The sequence below is a fragment of the Urocampus carinirostris genome, chromosome 5 (assembly GCF_059441175.1).
Source record: "Urocampus carinirostris isolate Australia breed hairy pipefish chromosome 5, RoL_Ucar_1.0, whole genome shotgun sequence".
Classification (NCBI taxonomy): Eukaryota; Metazoa; Chordata; class Actinopteri; order Syngnathiformes; family Syngnathidae; genus Urocampus; species Urocampus carinirostris.
The window spans coordinates 8,290,890-8,313,524 of record NC_142353.1 but is presented as its reverse complement, the minus strand read 5'-3'; the positions used below and the strand labels follow the sequence as shown (position 1 = coordinate 8,313,524).

Sequence of the window (22,635 nt, the reverse complement as noted above, 5' to 3'; positions counted from 1 at the left end):
AGAGAGAGAGAGAGAGAGAGAGAGAGAGAGAGAGAGAGAGAGAGAGAGAGAGAGAGAGAGAGAGAGAGAGAGAGAGAGAGAGAGAGAGAGAGAGAAATAAATACAAGTACAGTGTCTTTGTGAGAGGCGCCTGGCTTTGGCAACATCAAGTTTACATATTTCAACCTGCAGCTGTTTTTTCTCTTGCGCTTCTCTGAGTGTTGTCTGGTGTAATATTATTTTGTATTTTGTAAGGGAAAATACGACAGTTTGTAAGGGCATGGAGCAGAGGAGGTTGACAGGTATGTAATTAGTAACTGTATCGGATTACTGTACATTTTTAAGGTCACCATCTCAACCCTGTTCATTGCGGACCATTAGCGCTTTCATTACTAGTTATTTTCTGCCACCCAACGGCGGGTCTCTATACTAACAAATGGAGGAAAGAAACCCGGGAACTAACCGGAGTACGGTACATGTTTCTTCCAGACGTAATGCGCGATGCACCTTGCGCACCAGTATGTTTACATCATCTAATCTTATTTAGGTAAGTATGACGTCTTCGATATTTGATTCCAAAGTTACAGAAAATTGATTTGTATTTGTTAAACGTACTGTGACGAAGATGTGGACGTTATTTTGTGTGCAAGTCTTTATGCGCTGCAGTTTCTTTCAAGGATGCTAGGTTACCTCGTACCACATTCTAATCATTGTACTACCTGGTCAGATTAAACTGGTTGAATCCAATAGGCTTCTTTATTATATACGCATGGAAGTAACGTGCCACTCGAATTTAGGATATGCTGCAGTGAAGTTAATATACTTTAACTATAAAGATCACTCTACACGTGTCGTGCATTCATAATACATTTATGAGTTTAAAGGTTCATATTAATGAATCTGAAGAGTGACTCCAATGGTATTATTCCAATGGTGATGATGGCCAAAAGATGGGTTTTAACTGCATGCATAAAATGCAACGTAGTATATTCCTTATATTCTGTAATGCGTTTAAAAATGCTATACAATCTGCAGTCATTACAAATCAACTGTTGTATTGTAAGTATTTTATTGTTTTTATATTGCAGTTATGGTGAAAACTCAAAAATCCCATCTCAAAATATCAGAATATCGTGAGAAAAACATTAGGCTGGAAGCCATAGTCATCAATAGGGAAATAATAAAATCCTTGCAATATTTCAGATGATTTGCAATGAGCTCTAAAATTCAAAAGGCTACTGATGGGACATGAATTATATCACTACATTGAGTAATTGAATTGCCAAAAAGATCAACTCTGGACAGTCATCTTTATGATAATTCTCATTTGTCACTCAGTTATGTAAAATTCAAATTTTGTTGGGATGTACTTTTGCATGAATTGCATAAAATAGAAATTATGCATTTGTTCAATAGCTTTTTATGTTAGGTTATGGGTTTAGTTTTGGTCACCCAGATTTATTAAATCATCATTTGAAACTTTAAAATATGGGTGTCAAAGTGAAACGGATGGAATGGCCTATATAAAAATGAACTCAAAGTTGAGGGCCGGACGATTGAAAAACTAATATGACGCATATAGTGTAGTGAATAAAAAAATATTAGCATTTTTCTATTATTGACTGAACTACAATAAAATAAAATGCAAGGGGCAGTAACGTACAGTGAAAACAATTACACACCAATTCTTTGTTTATGGTACAAACAATAATGAATCAAGATCCTCTTAGAGCAGGGGTCGGGAACCTTTTTGACTCAAAGAGCCATAAAAGCAAAAAATAATAATTTTATTTTGGGAAAGAGCCACACCATATATTATGAGACAAATTTACTAAATTGCTAAACCCGCGCCCCAGACAAAAGCTTAGTCTTCAGCACATTTATTTTTGATGATTTGATAAAAATTATGAAAAGAGAATAATGCCAGAGCCCCTGTCCCAAAATAAACAAACATACCACTTTAAACTTGTCTCTTTCTCGCAATTACTCAAGATCGGTTAAACTCCTTTTGACCCTTTTTTTCGTACATATTGCTTTCAAAACCAGATGCAAGCAGTTATTGTGTAAAAACGTCACAACATTCTGCAAATAGTGAGCCTGATGAGCTCACTTTTAGGTAGGGCGAGAGATGGGAGGGAGTGCTTGCACTTTTTGCATAGCTCCACCCATCCCTCCCACTCACCCAATCAAATGACTAAGTTCTCTTCCGGTGTTTTGGCGTATTTACAGTTCTGTGGATTCATCATAAGGTATCTGAACACTGAACACAGATAATATAGTGAACTTTTATATAAAGGATTCTTTAGCATTGTACATCCAAAACGAGTTTTTTCCCCCTTTTTTGTGTGACACCTTGACTGTAAATTGTAGTGAAAAACGTGCCCTATATATATACTGCGAAGTAATGTCGTTACACTTAGCTTTGGTTTGGCTTTGCGTGTACCTGACTAAGATCGGCAGCCAAGTTTTGAACATGATGGAGAAATTTTGCATGCAATCAAATTTGTCTCTGAGCCACAGATACTCATAGAAAGAGCCATATATGGCTCGCGAGCCATAGGTTCCCGACCCCTGTCTTAGAGGTTGAAGAAATCCTTCCCTGGGCCAAATATAGCCCCCGGGCCCTTGACTTTGACATATGTGCTTCCAAACATTTGCAATGGTTGTTATAAGAAATCATGTTGATTATTTGTCCTGTCATGGGCACATTTTTTTATTAACATGTCATCCCAAGTAGTATATCTGCGTGTGCAATAAAACTGTCAGAGATTTTATTCAAGTTCAAGCTCGCAATCTTGTAACAAGCAAAAACTAGGTGACAGCATTTTTCAAACATTGCTGTCAATGCACTTTGATCAACTCCAGTAAGTCAATGGACTGACATCAGCTAACCAAGATGCTCAAAGATCTTCCTCGAGAGGCTCTGCTCCGGCCGCTGACTCGGACGGAAGTGGTTGGCATGCTGCTGAGGCTGACGATCTTCGGAGCCGCCACCTACTACAGCATCAAATGGGTCGTGGATGCCATGGACCCAACAGCTAAACAGAAAAGTCAAGCCAAGAAAAGGGTTTTTTTTTTTTCTTTTTTTTCATTTTGGAAAGTTCAATCCAGGGGTCGGCAACCCAAAATGTTAAAGAAGCCTTATTGGAGCAAATAAACGAAAAACAAATTTGTCTGGAGCTGCAAACATTTTTTATTTATTTTTAGATGAAAGCCTTAAATTAAATGAAACACATTTTGTACGTATCTATATAAGCTATATCAGTCTACTGTCAAGTTAGTTACGAATACATGATTAAATGATTATTTTTCTACAGCGCATTTTGTGCGGAACATACCATGTGACACCCTTTGCTGAATAATGCAATGACGTCTAACTTCATTGCAATATTAATGATTTACAGTGCATTTCATTGCTTTGATGAGATAAAATAAATCCAATTTTAATATCATTTTTATTTTGAGCATTTGCAAAAAACATCAAAGATGGGAGGTGCTAGGCTAAAAACTGTGTGCAAAAAAGCTTGCATTTTCACAAATAAAACAGCAACATTTTGAAAAGGTTCAGTATATAAAAATAATAGTTTAAATTGGATTTACGAGCAAATCCCAAACAAGTCAGTGCAAGAGTAAAACGCAGCTGCATCCCCTTCTGGCGCTAAATGACCTGGGTTTGCTGAGCGATGATGTTGTCTTCCATTGTTGGCCCTTTCTTTCTCCCTCCCACAAAGGAATAAATTAGATTTTGAAATTTCAACCTTACTCTTTTTGTTATTTGATAACTCCTCTCTTCCGAGCAAACAGTCAGGCAATCCTTCTGCATTGGCAATAAATGCAAATAATTTTGTCCAAGAAATGTAAGAATCCTCTGTTCTTGTCAGTTGTTTTTCTCTTTTTACCTTTGGGGTCCATGGCCGATTTATTGAAAACAGCCACCTTCCTGTCTCGTGACGCTGCGCCTTTGAAAGGTGCGGAGCTTGGGATGCACACTACACCGATACAGTAGCAAGAGGAAAGCAGAAGAGCGATTTGCGGGAGTTTATAATCGTATCAGCTCCTTGTTGAAATATGATATTTATTATCAATTTTTTACTGCATTAGAAAAGGTTCAAAGTGCATGTTTATCCTCCTACAGAAACCTTAATAAAACCCAAATGTATTTCCCTTCCCCATTTTTAAAAATTTGTAAACATTTTTGGAAAAGCAGCGCTAAAGAGCCGAATGCAATTCCTGAGCCGTGGGTTGCTGACCCTTACTTTGACCAAATGTGCCACTTGAGTGTCGGGACCAATATTAATTCTTTCTTATCCTCCCAGGCGGAACAGCTTATGAAAAGGATTGGCGTTGAGGGAGTCAAGCTTACTGAATATGAAATGAACATTGCATCACAACTAGTGGATCCACAAACTATGAAGGTAATACTCATGTCAAGTTAAGTCAAGTCATGTTTATTTGTACAGCCCTTAATCACAAAGAGTCTCAAAGGGCTGCACAGACCATAGTGACACACAAGTAAATATGCCCATATAAGCCCTGATTTCAGAATTGCATACTCACCAACACTACCGTTTAATGCATTAGACTAGTGGTTCTTAAGTCGTCTGACTTGAGGACCCACCCCTCAACCCTAATGACAAGCTGTGACTGAAATTGAGACAAAAAAATCCACTTTTCCAACTTCTGGAATGAAAGGATTGTGCAGTTTGAAGCAGAGATAATTCTATTTATTGTTGTTTTTTATTTTATTTTTCAAAAACACAATTACTTAAACACTAATAAAAAAAAAAAACTAAATCTACAACAGAAATATTATGACAGAAATACTATGAAAATGCAACTACAATAATACTGTGCCTCTAGGCAAGACACTGAACCCCTAATGCCCTCAATAACTTTGTGTGTGTGTGTGTGTGTGTGTGTGTGTGTGTGTGTGTGTGTGTGTGTGTGTGTGTGTGTGTGTGTGTGTGTGTGTGTGTGTGTGTGTGTGTGTGTGTGTGTGTGTGTGTGTGTGTGTGTGTGTGTGTGTGTGTGTGTGTGTGTGTGTGTAAGGGTGAAGCACATTGTAAGGCACTTTGGGAGGTCTTCAGTGACTTGAAACACGCTATTTAAATTTAGAGGGTTTAACCATTTACCATTGACTAGTCTTTCATTGAAAACATGCACAGTATTATTATCTTTTAAATCATTCATTATGATTTCTGAGCCATAAATAAATGCAGATTTTAGTACAATTGTGACTGCTTTCATGTAAAAAGTTGCTCATCTTTCAGTTTCACTTTCTCGTAGGTGTCCTGGCGAGATATCGCAGGTCTTGATGAGATCATCAATGAACTCCAAGACACGGTCATTCTGCCCTTTCAGAAAAGACACCTTTTGGCAGGATCCAAACTCTTTCAGCCGCCTAAAGGTAGCGTGTTCAGGTTGTTAACCTAACCACAATAAACAGCCATTACAAAATTACAGACAACAGATTATGTTTCTGAATTAATTTCACTCTATAATAATTTATGTTTATAGTTCAGTATTTCAAAATAAGGAGAGAAGACATCAACGGATTTTTATTTTTTGCATGAACAGGAGAGAATCTAAACCTTAGATACGAAATCCCAACCTGTTCTAAAAGGTCCTCCCCTGATCCCCTTTAATTAAATCTCCTCGGTTACAAAAAAGCAGGGTTGGAAAAGAAATAACAGAAACATTATTGGCCGTTAGTAATAATGATGAAAAGAGTGCATATTAGCCAAAATAACAAATAACAATGGGGTATAATATTCAAAATAACAGACTTGCATCATATGCAACCTGCTTTCTTATAATAAAAACAGAATAAACTTATCAAGATGGAGAGGAAAACAAAATATAAAATATGTTTTAAAAAGGTCATATCTGGTAAACAACCACAGATCTTCCATTTAGGGAATTCTACAAGCACTACATTGTAAATATTTGTTGCCTATTCATCCCAACATTATTTTATATCTTACAAGCAGAATGCCTCCTTAAGCTGTTAGTTAGCCGAGCCGAAAGTCCCGCTTCCTGAAAAAGAGCCGGAATTCCCATTGCTAATCAATCATCCGAAAAGGACCCGATGGAACTAACTCATGAGCCAAACAACCCCCCAGTAACAGCTTGCTGAAGTATGGCTCCCTACTCCCTTGTGGAGGAAGCGCCGCCAGAATGGCTATGGGAAAAGAAAAACAGACACCCAGCCTCATCAGCTCCTACCACCAATGAGCGACACCTATACGCGCAATGGCTCGGTCCAATGGCCAATTGTATGCACATGTTTCATTGGCCCCGAAGTAGAATGCCCGGCAATACAAGGCCACGTGTTAGGAATTCTTGAAGTCTCCCAGGATCTAATGAGGGCAGTGGTGAATGTGAGGTGAGTGCAGGTCTGTTAACACTGGTCTTGGGCAAGGAGGGGGTCTTGGAGCAAGAGGAGAGGCATGGATGGGGTTAGCAGGACATTCAGGCTAAGTTAGGAGATTAAATTAAGAATATAAATTTGACGGGTCAAACATGGAACGACTTCAACTTACCCCAAATAATCAACGTTCAAGCAGCTTTTGAAGGCTGCAGTCTTGACTGGAGGGGCTACAGCTGATTGTGATCTTTTCCACTTGTGCTGGCTGGGGTGGAAGGGTGAACCAGCTGTGAGTAGGTGGAACAGGACCCCTGTTTTGGCGGGAGAGTATTATGTTGGTATTTATTGGCGGTACCTTGACACGAAACTCAACACTCCCAGTGCCCTAGAGTACAACTGAGTAAAATTTATCAAAAATCGTTTTAGCGGTTTTGGGGCCTATAAGCCACATACGAACACACACACACACACACACACTTACACACAAATCGTGATTTATAAATAAGTTTAGATTTAAATATTCCTTGTTTTAAGTCTTGATCACGTGTTTATCCTTGATAGGCACATCTAACCTCTGACAGTGTTCACTATATTGTTATTAATGTCAATAAAGTCAGCTCTTAAAAAAAAATTAATTGTGATTGTGTTTTTGTCCACCATACAAATATTGTTAATGTTCAAAACATTTGGTTGTTGGAAATGTTTTCTACCAAACTTCACAAATTGGCTAAAAAATAATTATTGAGCCCAAGATTTGAAGAATTCTTTTGCACGGGGCATTTTTCTTTTTCCCCACAAATAACCTCCTAAATTATCGCTCCGGGAGAGTTGTTGCTTTTTTTCATCCAAGCTTTGTTTATCTACTCTGTGAAGGTTTGCTCTCGGGAGCCAAGCTGCAACTAGCAGCAATTCAGGAAAAACATATCCCCAAGACTCCATGTTGTTGAAAATGGTGTTGTTGTTTTGAAAAACCTGGAAAGTTGTTCTTTAAGTTTGTTTTTTCTACAACCACTTTTTAATTGAATTGAGTTGTCTTTATCGTCATTGATAACAATGTAGTGAACATTGTTGGCAACAACATTAGAGATGGCGCTCTAGGACAAACACGCTATAATGGATTAAAAGAGAGAATTCATATTTAAAAGATTTCAAAATGATTAGGCAAAAGCCTTTTCAAGGTTTTGCTTGGAGACAGGCCTAAGAGAGTGCAATGAAAAATACTGCATCGGAACTGTTAAGTATAAATATAGTAGATACTCAAAATAAGGAGAGAAGACATCAATGGATTTTGAACCTGCAAAGAGAATAGCTGAGAATCCAACCTTTTAGATAAGAAATTCCAAACTGTTTTCAAAAGGTCCTCCACCGAGCCCTTTCTAAAAAGCAGATCGGCCCTAAAGAGTGTGGAAATTAAAGAACAATAATAGTGACAATAATGTTATTACTAAAACAACAAATAACACTGCACAATCCTATGAAATCTCCTTTTTGGGTGTCAAGTATTTAAAACAGAATCATCTTACTTGTCAAAATTAAAAAGTAGTGCAATAACATTTAGCAGCCACAAAAAATCCCCAAAAACTTGATTTTTATGTACAGTGCAACATTACTTTTATATTTAGTCATTTTACAGTACAAGTTTCATGAACACTATTTTATTACCTTGCAGGTGTTTTATTGTTTGGCCCTCCAGGCTGTGGCAAAACCATGATCGCTAAGGCAACGGCGAAAGCTTCTGGCTGCAAATTTATCAACCTGCAAGCATCAACGCTGACCGACATGTGGTACGGCGAATCGCAGAAGCTGACGGCTGCCGTCTTTTCATTGGCTGTCAAACTACAGCCGTGTATCATTTTTATTGATGAAATTGGTAAGTGAAATTCATCACAGTAATGGAGTGCAGTGAATTTTAAGGTACACGTGGTGTATTTCCTTGATTAGTTCGTGGTTTAAAGTGTAAGACTTTGAATTCTACACAATATTTCTTTGTTATGATATTAACGTTGATCCAGTGGCTGTTCCCTACTCCTTCTGTCAGTGCTACTTGATTAGCAACCGGTAAGCCAATTGCAGCCCACAACCAACCCATGAAAGGCCCAGCCCCAATTGCAAGTTGGTTCTGCAAGATTTCCAAAATTCCTACAGTGTTGGAAGTCATGAATGCAACACTGCTTGTACAGCAGCAGAGGAGCATTATTTCACATTGAATTGTTATGACATATGGCAAGCTAGTCTAACAAGCTGAAAAAAAGCAATTAAATGAGCTAAATGAAAAGTGGTCAGTGAATAATACTGACATTTTTATTAGCTGTCGCTTATTGGGTGTCTTACACATCTGCTCCGGATACTTAAAGGGAAAGTGTGCAATATTTAGTGCCTCCTAATAGTATAAAAAAATGTCATTAAGTGAAAAAAAATTGACTGGAATACTAGGTCGGGATAGTGAAATCGCTACTTAAGTCGCCGCCATGTTTGTCAGCCGTGATGTTATTTGCTGTGGCACTGGTTTTCGTTGACAGCAGACTACAGTGAAATGAAATGAAATGAAAAAATGAAATGATCTGCATTTATATAGCGCTTTTCAAGTCAATGACTTCCCAAAGCGCTTTACAATGTGCTCCACATTTCCCAATAGCGGCCTTGTATTGCAGCCATGTAAGACACTAACCTGCTTATTAGGGGTTCAGTGTCTTACCCAAGGACACTTCGACATGTAACACGGACAAGCCGGGATTCGAACTTGATTCCAAGACGAGCGCTCTACCTCCTGAGCTACTGCCGCCCCTAGTGCAATCTAATATTCCATACTTGGGCTTCGAACAATTCTGAAATTTGACCTAACTGATTTTATAATTGTATAGCCCTGTTGTAGCTTTTGGGTTCCACCCTTAGAATCTCAGTAATTATAGGAGGAGTCACTTTAAGCAATTTAAGGACGTGAATAATTTACACAGTGATAACTCGTTACTTGGCCATGTTCCATTAGATATTGATGTTCAACCAACGATTTGTTTATGTGCTGAACCTTTTTTTCCCAAAAGAAATAATAGTATTTATTTTCAGACGTCTATGCAATCCAAAACATCATAATTTCAATAAACTTGTACCTGAACGATATAAATAATTTAAAAAATAAAAATAAACCTAATAAAGATAAAAATATAAACTAATTTAAAACCTATCAATCGAAAACACTCGTACACTGATCTTTCACAAAATGGTGCTACCCAACCTGATAGGAGTAGCCAAAATGGGCGCTAATCTCACTTGCCCAGGCAATGTGTTTCGTTGTTTGAATTCTGAGTTTTTGCTTGATTGCCACAGGAATAATTGAGCAATTTGGGGAGTTGAGCGGGGATTTGTTTGAATGTAGGAATAATGGACTACTAAGGTACCACTGTATGCAGGTTTCATAAAGAAATATTGCATATAAATGATTAGTACATTATGAACAAAATACTTTGCTTTTGTTGGTCCCAAAACCTAAAAGTTGACTATGAATACTTAAAAGTGAGCGACACGGGTGTGTCCATTTATACAAAAATAACTTCAGAAATAAATACAAGTATAGCTCCGTCCAATATATTGGCTCCAAAATCGTATCACTGGCCAGACTTTTTTTTTTTTTAAATTTTCGGACCTGCAATCATTATCACTAACATATTCGGCGTCTGTTTATCGATACCTTTCGCAAAAAAAAAAAAAAAAAAAAAAACTTCAGTTCTAACGGTAATATTGATTAGAGTGTCGATTTACTCTTGAGGTTAACGAGTTTTCTATTTTGTGTGTGTCAGAGTCCTTCCTCAGGAACCGCTCCAGCCTTGATCACGAGGCCACTGCCATGATGAAGGCCCAATTCATGAGCCTGTGGGATGGCCTCGAAACGTCTTCAACCACTCAGGTCAATTTCTGTGCCTTGAGTGCTATTTAAGGTGCTCAGTCTGAGTTGCCTTTGCCATGGCATCAGATCGGGATCGTTGTTTATCAGCAGCGATCTTCTTGATTTTATGGATATTTTTAAATTGTCTACATTTCTAGAATCTTATGGAAATAAAGACCAAGCCAAATTGTCTTACCTGGCTCATATATCATTTTGCACAATTGAGGAATTGTTTTTCCTATATAGGTAGAAAATGTGAAAAAATGAGCAAAATTTGTTTTCTTTTTTTTAATTCGAGAAACAAGATAACATATGTCTGAATAGGAAAGAATATACCTATAATAAGCAACAATTTCTGGAAACAAAATTTTACCCCATTAGCAGAAAGATATGCTTATATTAAGTGTATTTTTCCAATTTTGATATATTTTAACTTGTATTTCAAGGAAATTAATTATACTTATACTTATGCACATATATCTTTTTTTAAAAAATGCCTTTCCCAAATTAGAAATAAAAATCATAGAATTATCAAAACTACCATTTGCTTGATAAGATCATTGTGCTTATTTTATTTCTAAACAAGGTGGAACATATTTCTTAAAATGAGCCAAATGATCCACTATTTCATGGATAAGATTATTGTATAGAAGATTTTTAATATTTGCTTAGACAAACAAGATAGAATAGAGTGGCCTTTATTGTTATTATACAGAAGCACACGATTGAAGGGCTTCTCCTTTCATTGCAAAAGTAAAACGTAAAAAGTAAAATGTAAAAACAATATATTAATATCAAATATGTTTTAGTTCCTAAGAAGTTGTGAAAGTAGCAGAATTTAAATTGACAGTACGGTACTATGGAAATAACACGTATGAATTACACTCATGAATGTTGTAGAGCTCCATGAAATAAATACATTACTTCAAAGTAGCTAAATGTTCTGCCAATGGGGTAATATATTTTTTTCAGTGTACTAATTTGAGACAATGCTCACTTTCTCATTTTTTTTTGCAGGTGATGGTGATGGGGGCCACAAACCGACCACAAGATGTTGATCCTGCCATCCTACGAAGAATGCCCACAACGTTTCATGTTGGACTTCCTGTACGAACTTGCATGCTCAATATGTTCACTTTAATTCAATTTCCATGAGTTTTCATTTCAGACCTTACCATATTCATTTGTGTATAAGGCACTTTTATTCAACTAAAAACAAACAAACTCAAAGTTCAGATGCACGTTATACACGATGTTTTTCAGTAATATATTAGAGTAGAGGTAAGATCTGGTCCAAATATCCAGCTCGAAACAGCCGAGCCCACTCAATTATCTTAATTTGAGGGACAGAGTCCAAAGCAAACCCAAATTTTCTTATTTTATTTCAGCCGGGCACTCCGGTTTCCTCCCACAATCCAAAGACATGCATTTCAGGTGGATTGGCTAGGTGTGAATGAGCGAGTTGTCTGTCCCTGTGTGCCCTGCGATTGGCTGGCAAACAGTTCAGGGTGTCCCCTGCCCACTGCCCGATGATTGCTGGGATGGGCTCAAGCACCCCTGCGACCCTACTGAGGATAAGCAGTGCAGATAATGAGATGAGATGTTTAGTTAGAACTGAGAAAATTGATGATTATTTAGAATTGTATCTATCTACCCTGGTCATATCCCTCATGAGAGGGGAGAGGGGTGACTGACAGCAAGACAAAGACATACTAAAACAAAGAAAGTTAAAAAAAAGGGAAAAAGTAGCAAAAAACACAAACATTTTCAGACCATGGCCAACCCAAATGTCTAAACGCCCAAACAAGTTGAGCACCTCGGTACCCAAGTTGGTCATGCTTTCGTCCCTCCAGATGAAACGGGACACAAGAAAGCGGCCATGTCACTTGGGTCAAGGTGATTCAACAGCAGGGCCCGACAGCTTTACCCCTGCCGCATCATACAGGTGCCCTGCCCATCTCTTAGAACGCGTTTAGACATCCCACTATACTTTAGCTTTTTCACAAAAGCATATTGTGATTGGATTAATTTTCATTACTAACACATCAAAATACAAAGAGATAAGTGTGGTTTACTTTATTTATCGTCTGCACAGTTAGACCCAGTAGCTATGTCAATGTTGCCGAGCAAGCTTCCGTCTTTTTATTAGAGAAGCAGCTCTTTTGGCCCGGCTCCCAAATGGCTCTTCAGATTGTTTTTGTTGCTTTCATTATATATTACCAAATATAACATAACATTATGCACAAAATGACTTAAACAGTGGAAAAAAAAATAAAGCAAAAAGAGGCAAACAAAAAGAGAATAAAATAAGGAAAAAAATAAGAAAAATACAAGAAAAAAAATTGGCAAAAAGCTTGGTAAAAATATTACTTTAGCCAATTCATTAAAAGTTGAAAAAAATTGTTGCCGAAAAGAATGTAACTTTGGACATACTGGACAATGATTCGGTTGCCACACTTGGGATGGATGTTGCTCACAGTTGTTCCAAGCGACGCTCACACACTTTGTGTGATTGCTCAGACCCGTGGAAGCTCAAGGGGAATGTTGGTGTTGGCTTATTCACAAGTGCACGTTTGACACACATAAATAGGGTATGCCTTTTCATTTAAAAAAACAACTCTCTTTTCTTCTAGGACACAAAACAAAGGCATGACATCCTGCAGTTGATTTTAGCAGAAGAAAACGTAAGATGAATGCTTGTCCGCGAAAAGCGCAGTACCCCTTGAAAGACGGACTTCTAATTATTCTATCATGTTTCTGCAGCTGAGCCACACTGTTAATCTGAAGGAAATAGCAGAGAAGACGGACGGCTACTCGGGCAGCGACCTGCGGGAACTTTGCCGCGACGCCGCCATGTACCGAGTTCGAGACTACGTCCGCAAGGAACAAATGAGGCAGATCTCTCTTCAATTGGGCGAGGTGGAGGAAGACGAAAAGTAGGAGCCATGCCCATCACAATTAAATTGAGATTGTATTTGTGCAATAGTCACCGTTTTAAATTCAAGCTTAAAGTCAGGCAATTCTTAAAAAAAATGGATTATTTGTTAAGTTCAGTACCTATACATTTACTTAGTTACTTTATGTATGTTTTACGTCACTATATTGCACTAATTTTACAATGCAATATTCCTTTTTATTGCATTATTGTTATAACTTAGGCCAGTTAGGGCAGCACGGCGGCGCAGTGGCTAGCGCGTGTGCGGCAGAGTTCTGAGGTCATGAGATCGAACCTTCCTGTGTGGAGTTTGCATGTTCTCCCCGTGCTTGCGTGGGTTTCCTCCGAGCACTCTGGTTTCCTCCCACATTCCAAAAACATGCATGTTAGGTTAATTTGCCGGTCCTTATTGTCCCTAGGTGTGAATGAGCGAGTGAGTTGTCTGTTCCTGTGTGCCCTGCGACTGGCTGGCAACCAGTTCAGGGTGTCCCCTGCCCACTGCCTGAAGATAGATGGGCTCCTGCACCCCCTTCTGAGGATAAGAGGTGCAGAAAATGGATGGATAATGGATATATATATATATATATGTATATATATTGCCTATTTATTGTCATAGTCTTATCTTTTTTTTCACCTTGTAAGCCTTTATTACATGTTTTACCCTTGAGTGCCAATTCTAATGATGAAGATAATCAAAATACTGTCTATCTATCTACCCTGGTCATATCCCTCGAGAGGGGTGACCGACAGCAAAGACAAACACATAAACAAAAACAAAGAAAATAAAAAAGGAAAAAGTAGCAAAAACCCAGATGCACCCAAACAAGCTTTCATCCCTCCAGATGAAACTGGACACAAAATGTCATACATTGTACTTCAAAGCGCCTTTCAGTACACTCAATGTTGATGTTTACAGAAACCGTACTAATCTTTTAGCATACAATGTTTCACACCGTTGATATCAATGACATTAAAGACAATTCTATTCTTTATAACATGGATTAAAAATCAATAATAATAAAAAATCATAATTTATTTAGCGCCGTGAGAAAGCACTAATTTAAAATATATGTTGCCGGCACGGCGGATGAGTGGTTAGCGCGCAGCCCCACGGTGCAGAGGTTCAGGGTTCAAGTCCAGCTACCACAACCTCCCCGTGTGGAGTTCGCATGTTCTCCCCGTGCCTGGGTGGGTTTCCTCCAGGCACTCCGGTTTCCTCCCACATTCCAAAAACATGCATGTCAGGTTAATTGGCCTGCCCAAATTGTCCCTAAGTCTGACTCAGGGAACAAGTTGTCTGTCTCTGTGTGCCTTGCAACTTGCTGGCAACCAGTTCAGTGTGTCCCCTGCCCACTGCCCTAAGATAGCTGGGATGGGCTGCAGCACCGCCGCGACCCTACTGAGGATAAGCGGTGCAGATAATGGATGGATGCATTTTTTTTTCCATCAAAATTATGATTATGACAAAAACCATCACTTTTTGGCTTCATAAAAATCAGGATTACAACCAAAACATTCAAAAGTCTTTCAAAAGTCTGGAATTAAATATTCATTGGAATGCTGACATTATATTCATTATCTTAGGCAAATGTCTCTATGCATATACTTAAATATTTCTAAGATTTAATTTATTGATCTAATTATTGTTTTTGTTTTGAAGAATGATACATTATTGGGTAAGTTTTTAGGTTCTTGAAATACTTTTAAATCATTTTTGAATCATATTTGAGTTTAAAGTGTTTTGAGCCAAGAGTGCCTTCTGCAAGGAAGTAAAACTAGTAGATTAAAGCCCCGGTGTTTACTATTTCACCACTAGAGGGCACTGTTGTCTAAGTCAAAGTAAAACTAGTGCCAAATGATAACTGCGTAGCAGCTATATGCCAGACAAACATGGCGGCGACTTCTAAGTAGGGATTCCACTGTGTAAAAGAACTAAAATATTTTTTATAACAAATAACATTGGTATGATAGTTCATATATTTTTGCCTAATATTCAAATCAATCTTTTGTTTTTTGTTTTTTTTACTTCAAAAGTTTTGTACCACTAGGAGGCACTAATCATTACACACTGTACCTTTAATGTCAGACTGTATTGCACGATTTGTGCTCTGTAGTAAATTATGAGTTTGACCTCTTTTTATTCCTGAGATGAAGTTTCTTGTGTCATTCAAACTTCCCAAATGAAGGACACAATACAAAAATGTGTTGATTTCAGCCACAAATAGAAACATCCGGTGTGTTCTTGGTGAATCCGTGCGGTTTTTAACTTGTTCTTTTGCGCTGCAGACCAGTGGCCGAGGAGAGGTTGCGGCCAATCACGCATCTGGACCTTCTTTTCGGCCTGGACAAGATGAGGGAGGCCAAACGGGGCACCACAAACATGTTGCCTGCTGGGAGTGAGGTGGCACTGGACTAAGCATCTTTTGATCCGCGTATTTTTTTTTTTTCTATCATGTTGATATCCATCAGGGACAACCACCTTTTTATTTTTGTCTGACATTTCTGTAAAAGAATCGCACGTCACCTTTTAAAATTCTTATGCTGAGCCATTCACAAACATGGATCTAGCTACAGCCCTTGTAGATCATAATTGAGCATTTTGCTCAGGCTTAATACACATCAAATGTATATGTAATGTTGTAATAGCTATTGAGGAGATCTTACTTTTTGTTACAACATCCTTTCTACCTTATTCCCTATCAGTCGCACCAGATTATAAAGTCCATCCCCAAAGATAGAATTCCTTCATATATGTTTCATACATTAAGGCGCACCGACTATAAGGCGCATGATATTTAGCCGACAATAAGAGTTACGGTGTTTATTCTTGCTTAACTTTTTACACTACCGCTATACAAGTGTTGCTGACCAAAACTTTGACTGCAATGGGAATTGAACCAGGGTCGCGGCGGTAACAGTGCCGACACTTATGACTATCTCGGGAGTGAGGAAACAATAGATTTTATCCTATCAACACACTATTTTTACTCACAGTGACAGAAACGCTGCATAGTGTTTCTTTTCTGAATTATGACAGTTTGAACTGTCTTTCCACTTCTTTACCTAGGTGTGTCAATAACGCTGCGGTTTAATATGTATAGAAACGTAAAAGAGCTTCAATGGTATTCTGTTGAAAGACTCTGGTTTCTACATTCTCTAACATTCATTGGTGTAAAAGCGGAACGACCATGTAACCCAAGGGTCGGGAACCTCTGGCTCGCGAGCTGTATATGGCCCTTTTTACGAGAACATCTGGCTCGGAGATCAAATAGACCTGGCGCGACTACATACTGTTTTGTTGCATGTTATGTTCATTTCAGGACGCGGTTCAGTATCTGGATGCCAGTGTATACTGGCCTTAGGTTTTCCTAAAGTGTACCATCTAGATGTCACACATTGATGAATTTGGTGTTTAAATATATTAGGTGGCGATCTCCCGCAAATATATATTTTTGTTTTTATGGCTCTTGTGGTCAAACAAGATCCCGACCTCTCGTCTAACCCATCAAAATGCACGATGCAAATCAGGATTTCTGGCACTGTGAGTAAAAATAGGGTGATGATGAGTCTGTACTCTCACCACCATGACCTGGGTGTAAATCCCGTTGGATACAATGTTTTGCAATTTCAGATAGCGATGTTCATTTATGATCAATCTTTGCACAAATACAGTACACCGTAAAACCTTAAGTAGTAATGCACAACTATAATTCATGTATGCATTTTCAATCGTATCCACCCTATTTTGTGGTATATAAGGCACACTGGGTTATAAGGCACAGATTTGTGGCCAATTTGGGCGTTTGAGTTGCGCCTTATGGTCGGGAAAATATGGTATATTTTGCATGTGTTTGGGAAGGGTGCGAGTACACAAAAAAAACTTGATACCCATATTTAAACATAAAAGCTCAACACGGATAACTTTATAAACATCATCATGGGTTAAAAAAAATCGTCATAGGTTCAAAGACGATGTTAAAATTGCCTGCAGTTGTGTTTATGTTAATTGGGGAAGACCACTTCGATTATAAAAGTGATCTTAAATTATTGCTACAATTTAAAAATAAGGTCTTTTGAAATGCATAATTCCCTCTAACACTTCTTCCTGGTCCAACAATGCCATTAAACCGGGAGCACCAATTGTGGCATAGGCTTTTTAGAAATAAATGTATAAAAAAAAATACTGTATTGCACCTACATATACATTCATATAATTAAATCAACACATAGATAGATTGCATTATACTTAAATTTACTAAATTTATGACTTAAATTAATTCATCTAGTTAGGCATTTTGCCATTTATTTTGTCGTCTATTTTGTAATGCAACAAAATGTTTTTTAAATGAGTGGGTGGGACCTACAGTCTTTCGTTCATCACTGATTAACCAATAGGTAAAAAGCTCTGGCAGTTTGACCCGCCAATTCGTTGAAATAATATTTTCTTTTGACGTAATACACGACAAAGTAAATACCGGAATAATTAAAAAACGGAATTCATAAATAAATAAATTGCATTTATGTCATATATTTCGGTATGATGTGATTTATGTGGTTATTTATTTGTATGATATTGATTTGTAAGTATTTATTTATACATGTATTTCTACTCACGGCAGGATCATCAATCCATCATCTGCACCGCTTATCCTCGGTAGGGTCGCGGGGGTGGTGGAGCCCATCAGTCCTCCATAATTTAAGATCTTTTAAAATTTACATTTTCCACAATTTATGTTTCCATTTCATTTCCTTATATTGGTTTTTACAGGTAATTGTGTTTTTTTAGTAACGTTTTACCGTTTGTTAAAAAGCAAACTGGCACAGATTTATTTTTATTTTTTTTACAAAAAAGGCAAATTAAATACTGTACTTTTAATCGATCAAAAGCACTTTAGTTTCAGAGTTATGATTTGATTTATGTTACAGATTTTTTGGTAAACAGTGAGGATTTGACGGCACGTTTTGATCAATGTTTTCGACTATATGATTGTGTGGCACTCACTACTGTACTCTTTTGTATCTTTTGGCTTTACAAAGTGAATGCAGTTCATTTGAATAACAATATTCACTATTATGGTTGAGAAATTATTTTTTTTATTTTTGCTTGCGTTTCCAAATTCAGATTTCTTTGCCATGAAGTTTGACTTTGAGTTCGGGTGCATTTCTCAAACAACCCACTCGGGGACGCTCTATCTTCACTGCTTCTCACTAAAGCAAGTTGACTGTTTTGTTTTTCATTACTTTATTTTATTTATCCCTTCAAAGAGAACATGAGCCCAGCATGTGTCTTGGAATTTCGTCCTTATTAAGTTCATTTTTAATGAGGGTTTCAGAAATGACGCTTAAATGTTAAATATAGTACCATGTGCCACTAAAAACCACTGAGATATTCCTCCATCTTGAATTGATAATTGAACGAAATACATACTCATTTTGTGCTGTTGATTCAATAACTGTATGTATTACTTTTTTTTTAAAGAGGATATTTTTCCCCTATAAAATGTTATTTGGGTCACTGCTTTATAAATGTTAGAGCCTCAGTCTTAGTAGTTAAGCAAAACCGGATATAAAATGTCATGTTGTCAATCATCAAATAAACTATCAGAACCCTGAAAAACGCTGTCGTTTTTATCATGTAGTATTATGCTAGTTACTCTTAAGGTGAGTTTGTAATTTTTAAAGGGACAGTGCGTATGATTTGACCACTGGATGTCGCTTTATTGTGTAGTGCAAGGGTGTCAAGCATGCAGCCCCCGAGCCACCTTATGCCTGCCAAGGGTTCCAATCCACCCTGCGAGAAGCACAAGAAAAAAAATAAGCTGCCCAAGCAATTCACCACTCACAAAGACACTAGCTGAACTTTTTCCATCTCCTTATTTCCCCCGCTCTTTTTTTGTCTCTTTGTCTATTTCTTCTCCTTTTCTCACTATATGTTTTTATCTCTCTTTTTCTCTGTCTCTTTCTTTCGCTATTTTTCATCTTTTTTTCTCTTTTTCATTCCTTGTCTCTATTTTCTCTCTGTCTGTCTCTCACAGTTTTACTTTCTTTTTGTCTATTTTTTCTTTCTCTTTACCTCGTTTCTACTTTTTCCTCTGTATTTCTCTTTTTCTCTATTCTTTTCTCCCTCTTGCTATCTGTCTGTCGTCGTCTTTGTTTACCTTTATTTCTTTTTCTTATTTTTCCTCTCTCTGTCTTCTGTATTGTATCTCTCTCCTTTTCCCCTCTTCTCTCTGTTTCTCACGCTTTTCTGACTCTTTCTGATTCCCTGTATTTTTCCTGTTTCTCGCTCTCTTTCTCTCTTTTTTGCTCCCTCTCTTTTTGGTCTTTCTCTTTATATTGCTCTCTCTGTCTCTCTTTATCTCTCTGTATTTTTCTCTCTTCTCTTTCTTCTCTCGCTTACTATCCCTCTCTCTGTTTCTCTTTCTCTCAGGTTATCATTGCTTTCTCTCTTTTTTTCTTTCCCCACTCTTTTTTTTTTTCTCATCTTCATGTAACTAAAATGCACATTTTTCTACCTATGAGTATTTTAAAATGATAGTACATGTATTTTGCTTATTTAAATCAAAATTAAAATTTGTTTAATGAATTATTGTTTTTTACTACTTGGATGCGGTGAATAATACTCGCTGTTCCTTTGCAGAGTTGTTTTAGTCAAAGATATTGCTTTATCCTTCATCGATTTATCCTTCTTTTACCCTGAATTTTACATGACTGTATTTTTCAACAGACTTGCCAAGAGTCTATATCTCAGAAATCACAATCATAAGCTGTAATAACTATCGGGCAAAAATGGTCAGAGGTCGTTAATTACTAATTACCTGCAAATTAAATAAAAATACCTTCCAGGAAGGAAAAGCTTTTTGCATGGCAGCCCCAAGTAGAGGCCGATAATGGCTCCTTATCTTTTCTCCCTCTCCGAGTGCTACGAGCGCATATTTGTTTAATCAAAATTGGTTTAGGTGCAGAAAAACGACGTCCGGCGTGGTTGATTGCTTTAAAAGCTACCGAGGAAAAGTGAGTTCTTATTAAAAAAGGTTGATTGATTTTCATTTTTTCCCATGCCTTCTATCACCTGAGCGAGAGATGTTGGTTCATTCTTCCAAAGGTGAGAAACTGAGAATCCACTCTTCGAAAGGTGTCATAATGTCTTGTGATACGAGGTCTTCTTCAATCAGTGCCATCATTGCAAATATAGGCAAATGTTGGGCAATTTGGGTGGAAAAAGGGAAAATATGCATTTTTAACTCTGATGGGTGATGCCAGGCTGTACTTGCCGAAGAAACACCACAAGAAATATTGTCCCTATGACCCTAGTGGTTACGGGAGACATCTACAATATGTATTGTATCATTGTTCAATGAAGTCACATAAAAGCATCAAAACAAAATTAATGAAAAAAATACTCACTCCATATTTTCTGTATAACCCTTATTACATAGTGTAAATGGCACAATAACCAAATGCCACCCAGGAAGTACACATCTGTTTTTTCATGTTGGTCTTAAAGGGACATTGTGTATTATTTCATCACTAGATGCTGCAGTATTTTGTCGTGCAAATGAAAACAAATGCTGGAAAGCACAAGAAAGACTCAACGTGACCCGACTTCACAATTTTTCTTCAATTTTATTTTTTTGTCTACATTTGGCGAGGTTTTTGTTGTTTTGATTCCTGTAGCAGCAAGATGGCTGACCCTCATGTCAGCTCCTGCTGGGGTAGACTCTCAAGGAGATACAAATTTCTAGATCCAAAAACTAAACCTTACACATCTGGATAGTCTTGGAATATGGTGATGTTATCTTGTAGGTGGAAAATGAATGTGGATAATGAAAATCACCCAACACTGGGTGCTGTCCAAAATGTCCTTATGAAGGGTAAGGTTCATTAGTGACAAATGTGGCGTGGATGGACACACCTGTCCCGATTACAAACCAATTCGGGGCCCTCTGGTGGACGGGGGCGCGCCAAAACCTAACATCACCAACATTGTTCTCACTTGAGCAAAAATGATCTGTTGCATTAGTTTACTGATCTATTATTTGTTAAATATGGTAATTTACCACTGTTAAATCTCATTTTTTCAAGTAAAAATTACATGTATACATAAATAAATGCGGTGTCAGAAAAATTAAGGGTAACTTTTCTTTTTGTGCAGCCCGATACTAAACAACCCAAGAAGCGGTACCACTCCCCGGCCTGGTGGTTGCAGACACCTGGTTTACTACACAAAACAATATCTGTGGTATTTTTGAATGCATCCACTCATTTTAAAATACCAAATCCTATAATTGGTTTAATGATTCTCTTGATCCAGCCTACATGTATGTGGTAGCACATGTCTTTTTGCTAGGGCAGCACGGGGGGGCAGTGGTTAGCGCGTGTGCGGCACAGTTCTGAGGTTGTGAGATCAAACCTCCTGTGTGGAGTTTGCATGTTCTCCCCATACTTGCGTGGGTTTCCTCCGGGCAATCCGGTTTCCTCCCACATTCCGAAAACATGCATTTCAGGTTAATTGGCCTGTCCAAATTGTCCATAGGTGTGAATGAGCGAGCAAATTGTCTGTCCCTGGCTGGAAACCAGTTCAGGGTGTTACCTGCCCACTGCTGGAGATAGCTGGGATGGGCTCCAGCACCCCCGCGACCCTACTGAGGATAAGCGGTGCAGATAATGGATGGATGGGTGGATGTCTTTTTGCTAGTTATTTGAATCAATTTGTATTTCTTTTTCAATAAATCACGTTTTTTTATCAGTAATTTATACACACTGAGTGGTTTCACAATGAACACTTCGACTATTTCTCAAAGTACCTAGAGCTAATTTACAATCCATCATGACATAACATGGTTTAATCACGTTGTGTGTTCACATCACCCCCCCGTCCCCCTCTTCACACACACACACACACACACATCCCCCCACCTCCGCAGCTAAATGTGTCGGAATGAATGCGTAAGCCTGTTGCACGGACAGATGGAAAGGTGATGTTTACACTTCTGTCTCAAATGAAGCAAAGTGAAATATTTTTTATTTTTCTCCACGTGCGTCCGACAGCTTTCGGGTCTGAATCGCTCGTAAAGTACAAAAGTGTTATCTGCAGTGTGTAGACGGCTGTGGGAGGGACAGTTTCCATTCTTACCCTCTTCAATCAGAAGATGGCCCCCAGTCATTGATGGAAGAATCTTGGAGTTTATCGCAGCTGGCTCAGGACGCTTTGGGGTGGAAAGCTCGGATTCTGATTGATCCGCCTTTGTCTGATTTTTGTCTGTCTTGGCAGCAGCATTCAACCTTTGTCTTTTAGTCTTTCAGTCCGGATCAGATATGAAGGTGACAAGGGCGGATAATAACCCCTTTTCTGCTTGATACAGATGTACAATGCCTATTCTCTCTTTTCACCATTCTTATAACATAGGCCAGTCTCTGAGCCAAGGCTAAGGAACTGTTTTGATCCAAAGAGCTATTAAGCTAAAATATATT

General features: G+C 38.0%; 1 protein-coding gene across 1 annotated transcript; it reads left to right on the top strand.

The window, feature by feature from the left end:
- The first annotated feature begins 431 nt into the window (after positions 1–431).
- atad1a (ATPase family AAA domain containing 1a) lies at positions 432–18,772 on the top strand. The gene is made up of 10 exons (XM_088335569.1): positions 432–526; positions 2,845–3,046; positions 4,296–4,394; positions 5,266–5,386; positions 8,016–8,216; positions 10,141–10,247; positions 11,244–11,333; positions 12,860–12,910; positions 12,990–13,162; positions 15,448–18,772. The coding sequence occupies exons 2-10, from the start codon at positions 2,876–2,878 to the stop codon at positions 15,575–15,577; spliced, it is 1,143 nt and encodes a 380-aa protein (XP_088191695.1). The 5' UTR covers positions 432–526; positions 2,845–2,875; the 3' UTR covers positions 15,578–18,772.
- The last annotated feature ends 3,863 nt before the right edge of the window (positions 18,773–22,635 follow it).

Bases quoted from the DNA above. Each gene is read 5' to 3' on its own strand.
- atad1a (XM_088335569.1), top strand. From the start codon at position 2,876: ATGCTCAAAGATCTTCCTCGAGAGGCTCTGCTCCGGCCGCTGACTCGG. The intron at 10,248-11,243 runs GTCAATTTCTGT...TTTTTTTTGCAG, and splicing joins AAACGTCTTCAACCACTCAG to GTGATGGTGATGGGGGCCAC. The intron at 12,911-12,989 runs GTAAGATGAATG...ATGTTTCTGCAG, and splicing joins TGATTTTAGCAGAAGAAAAC to CTGAGCCACACTGTTAATCT.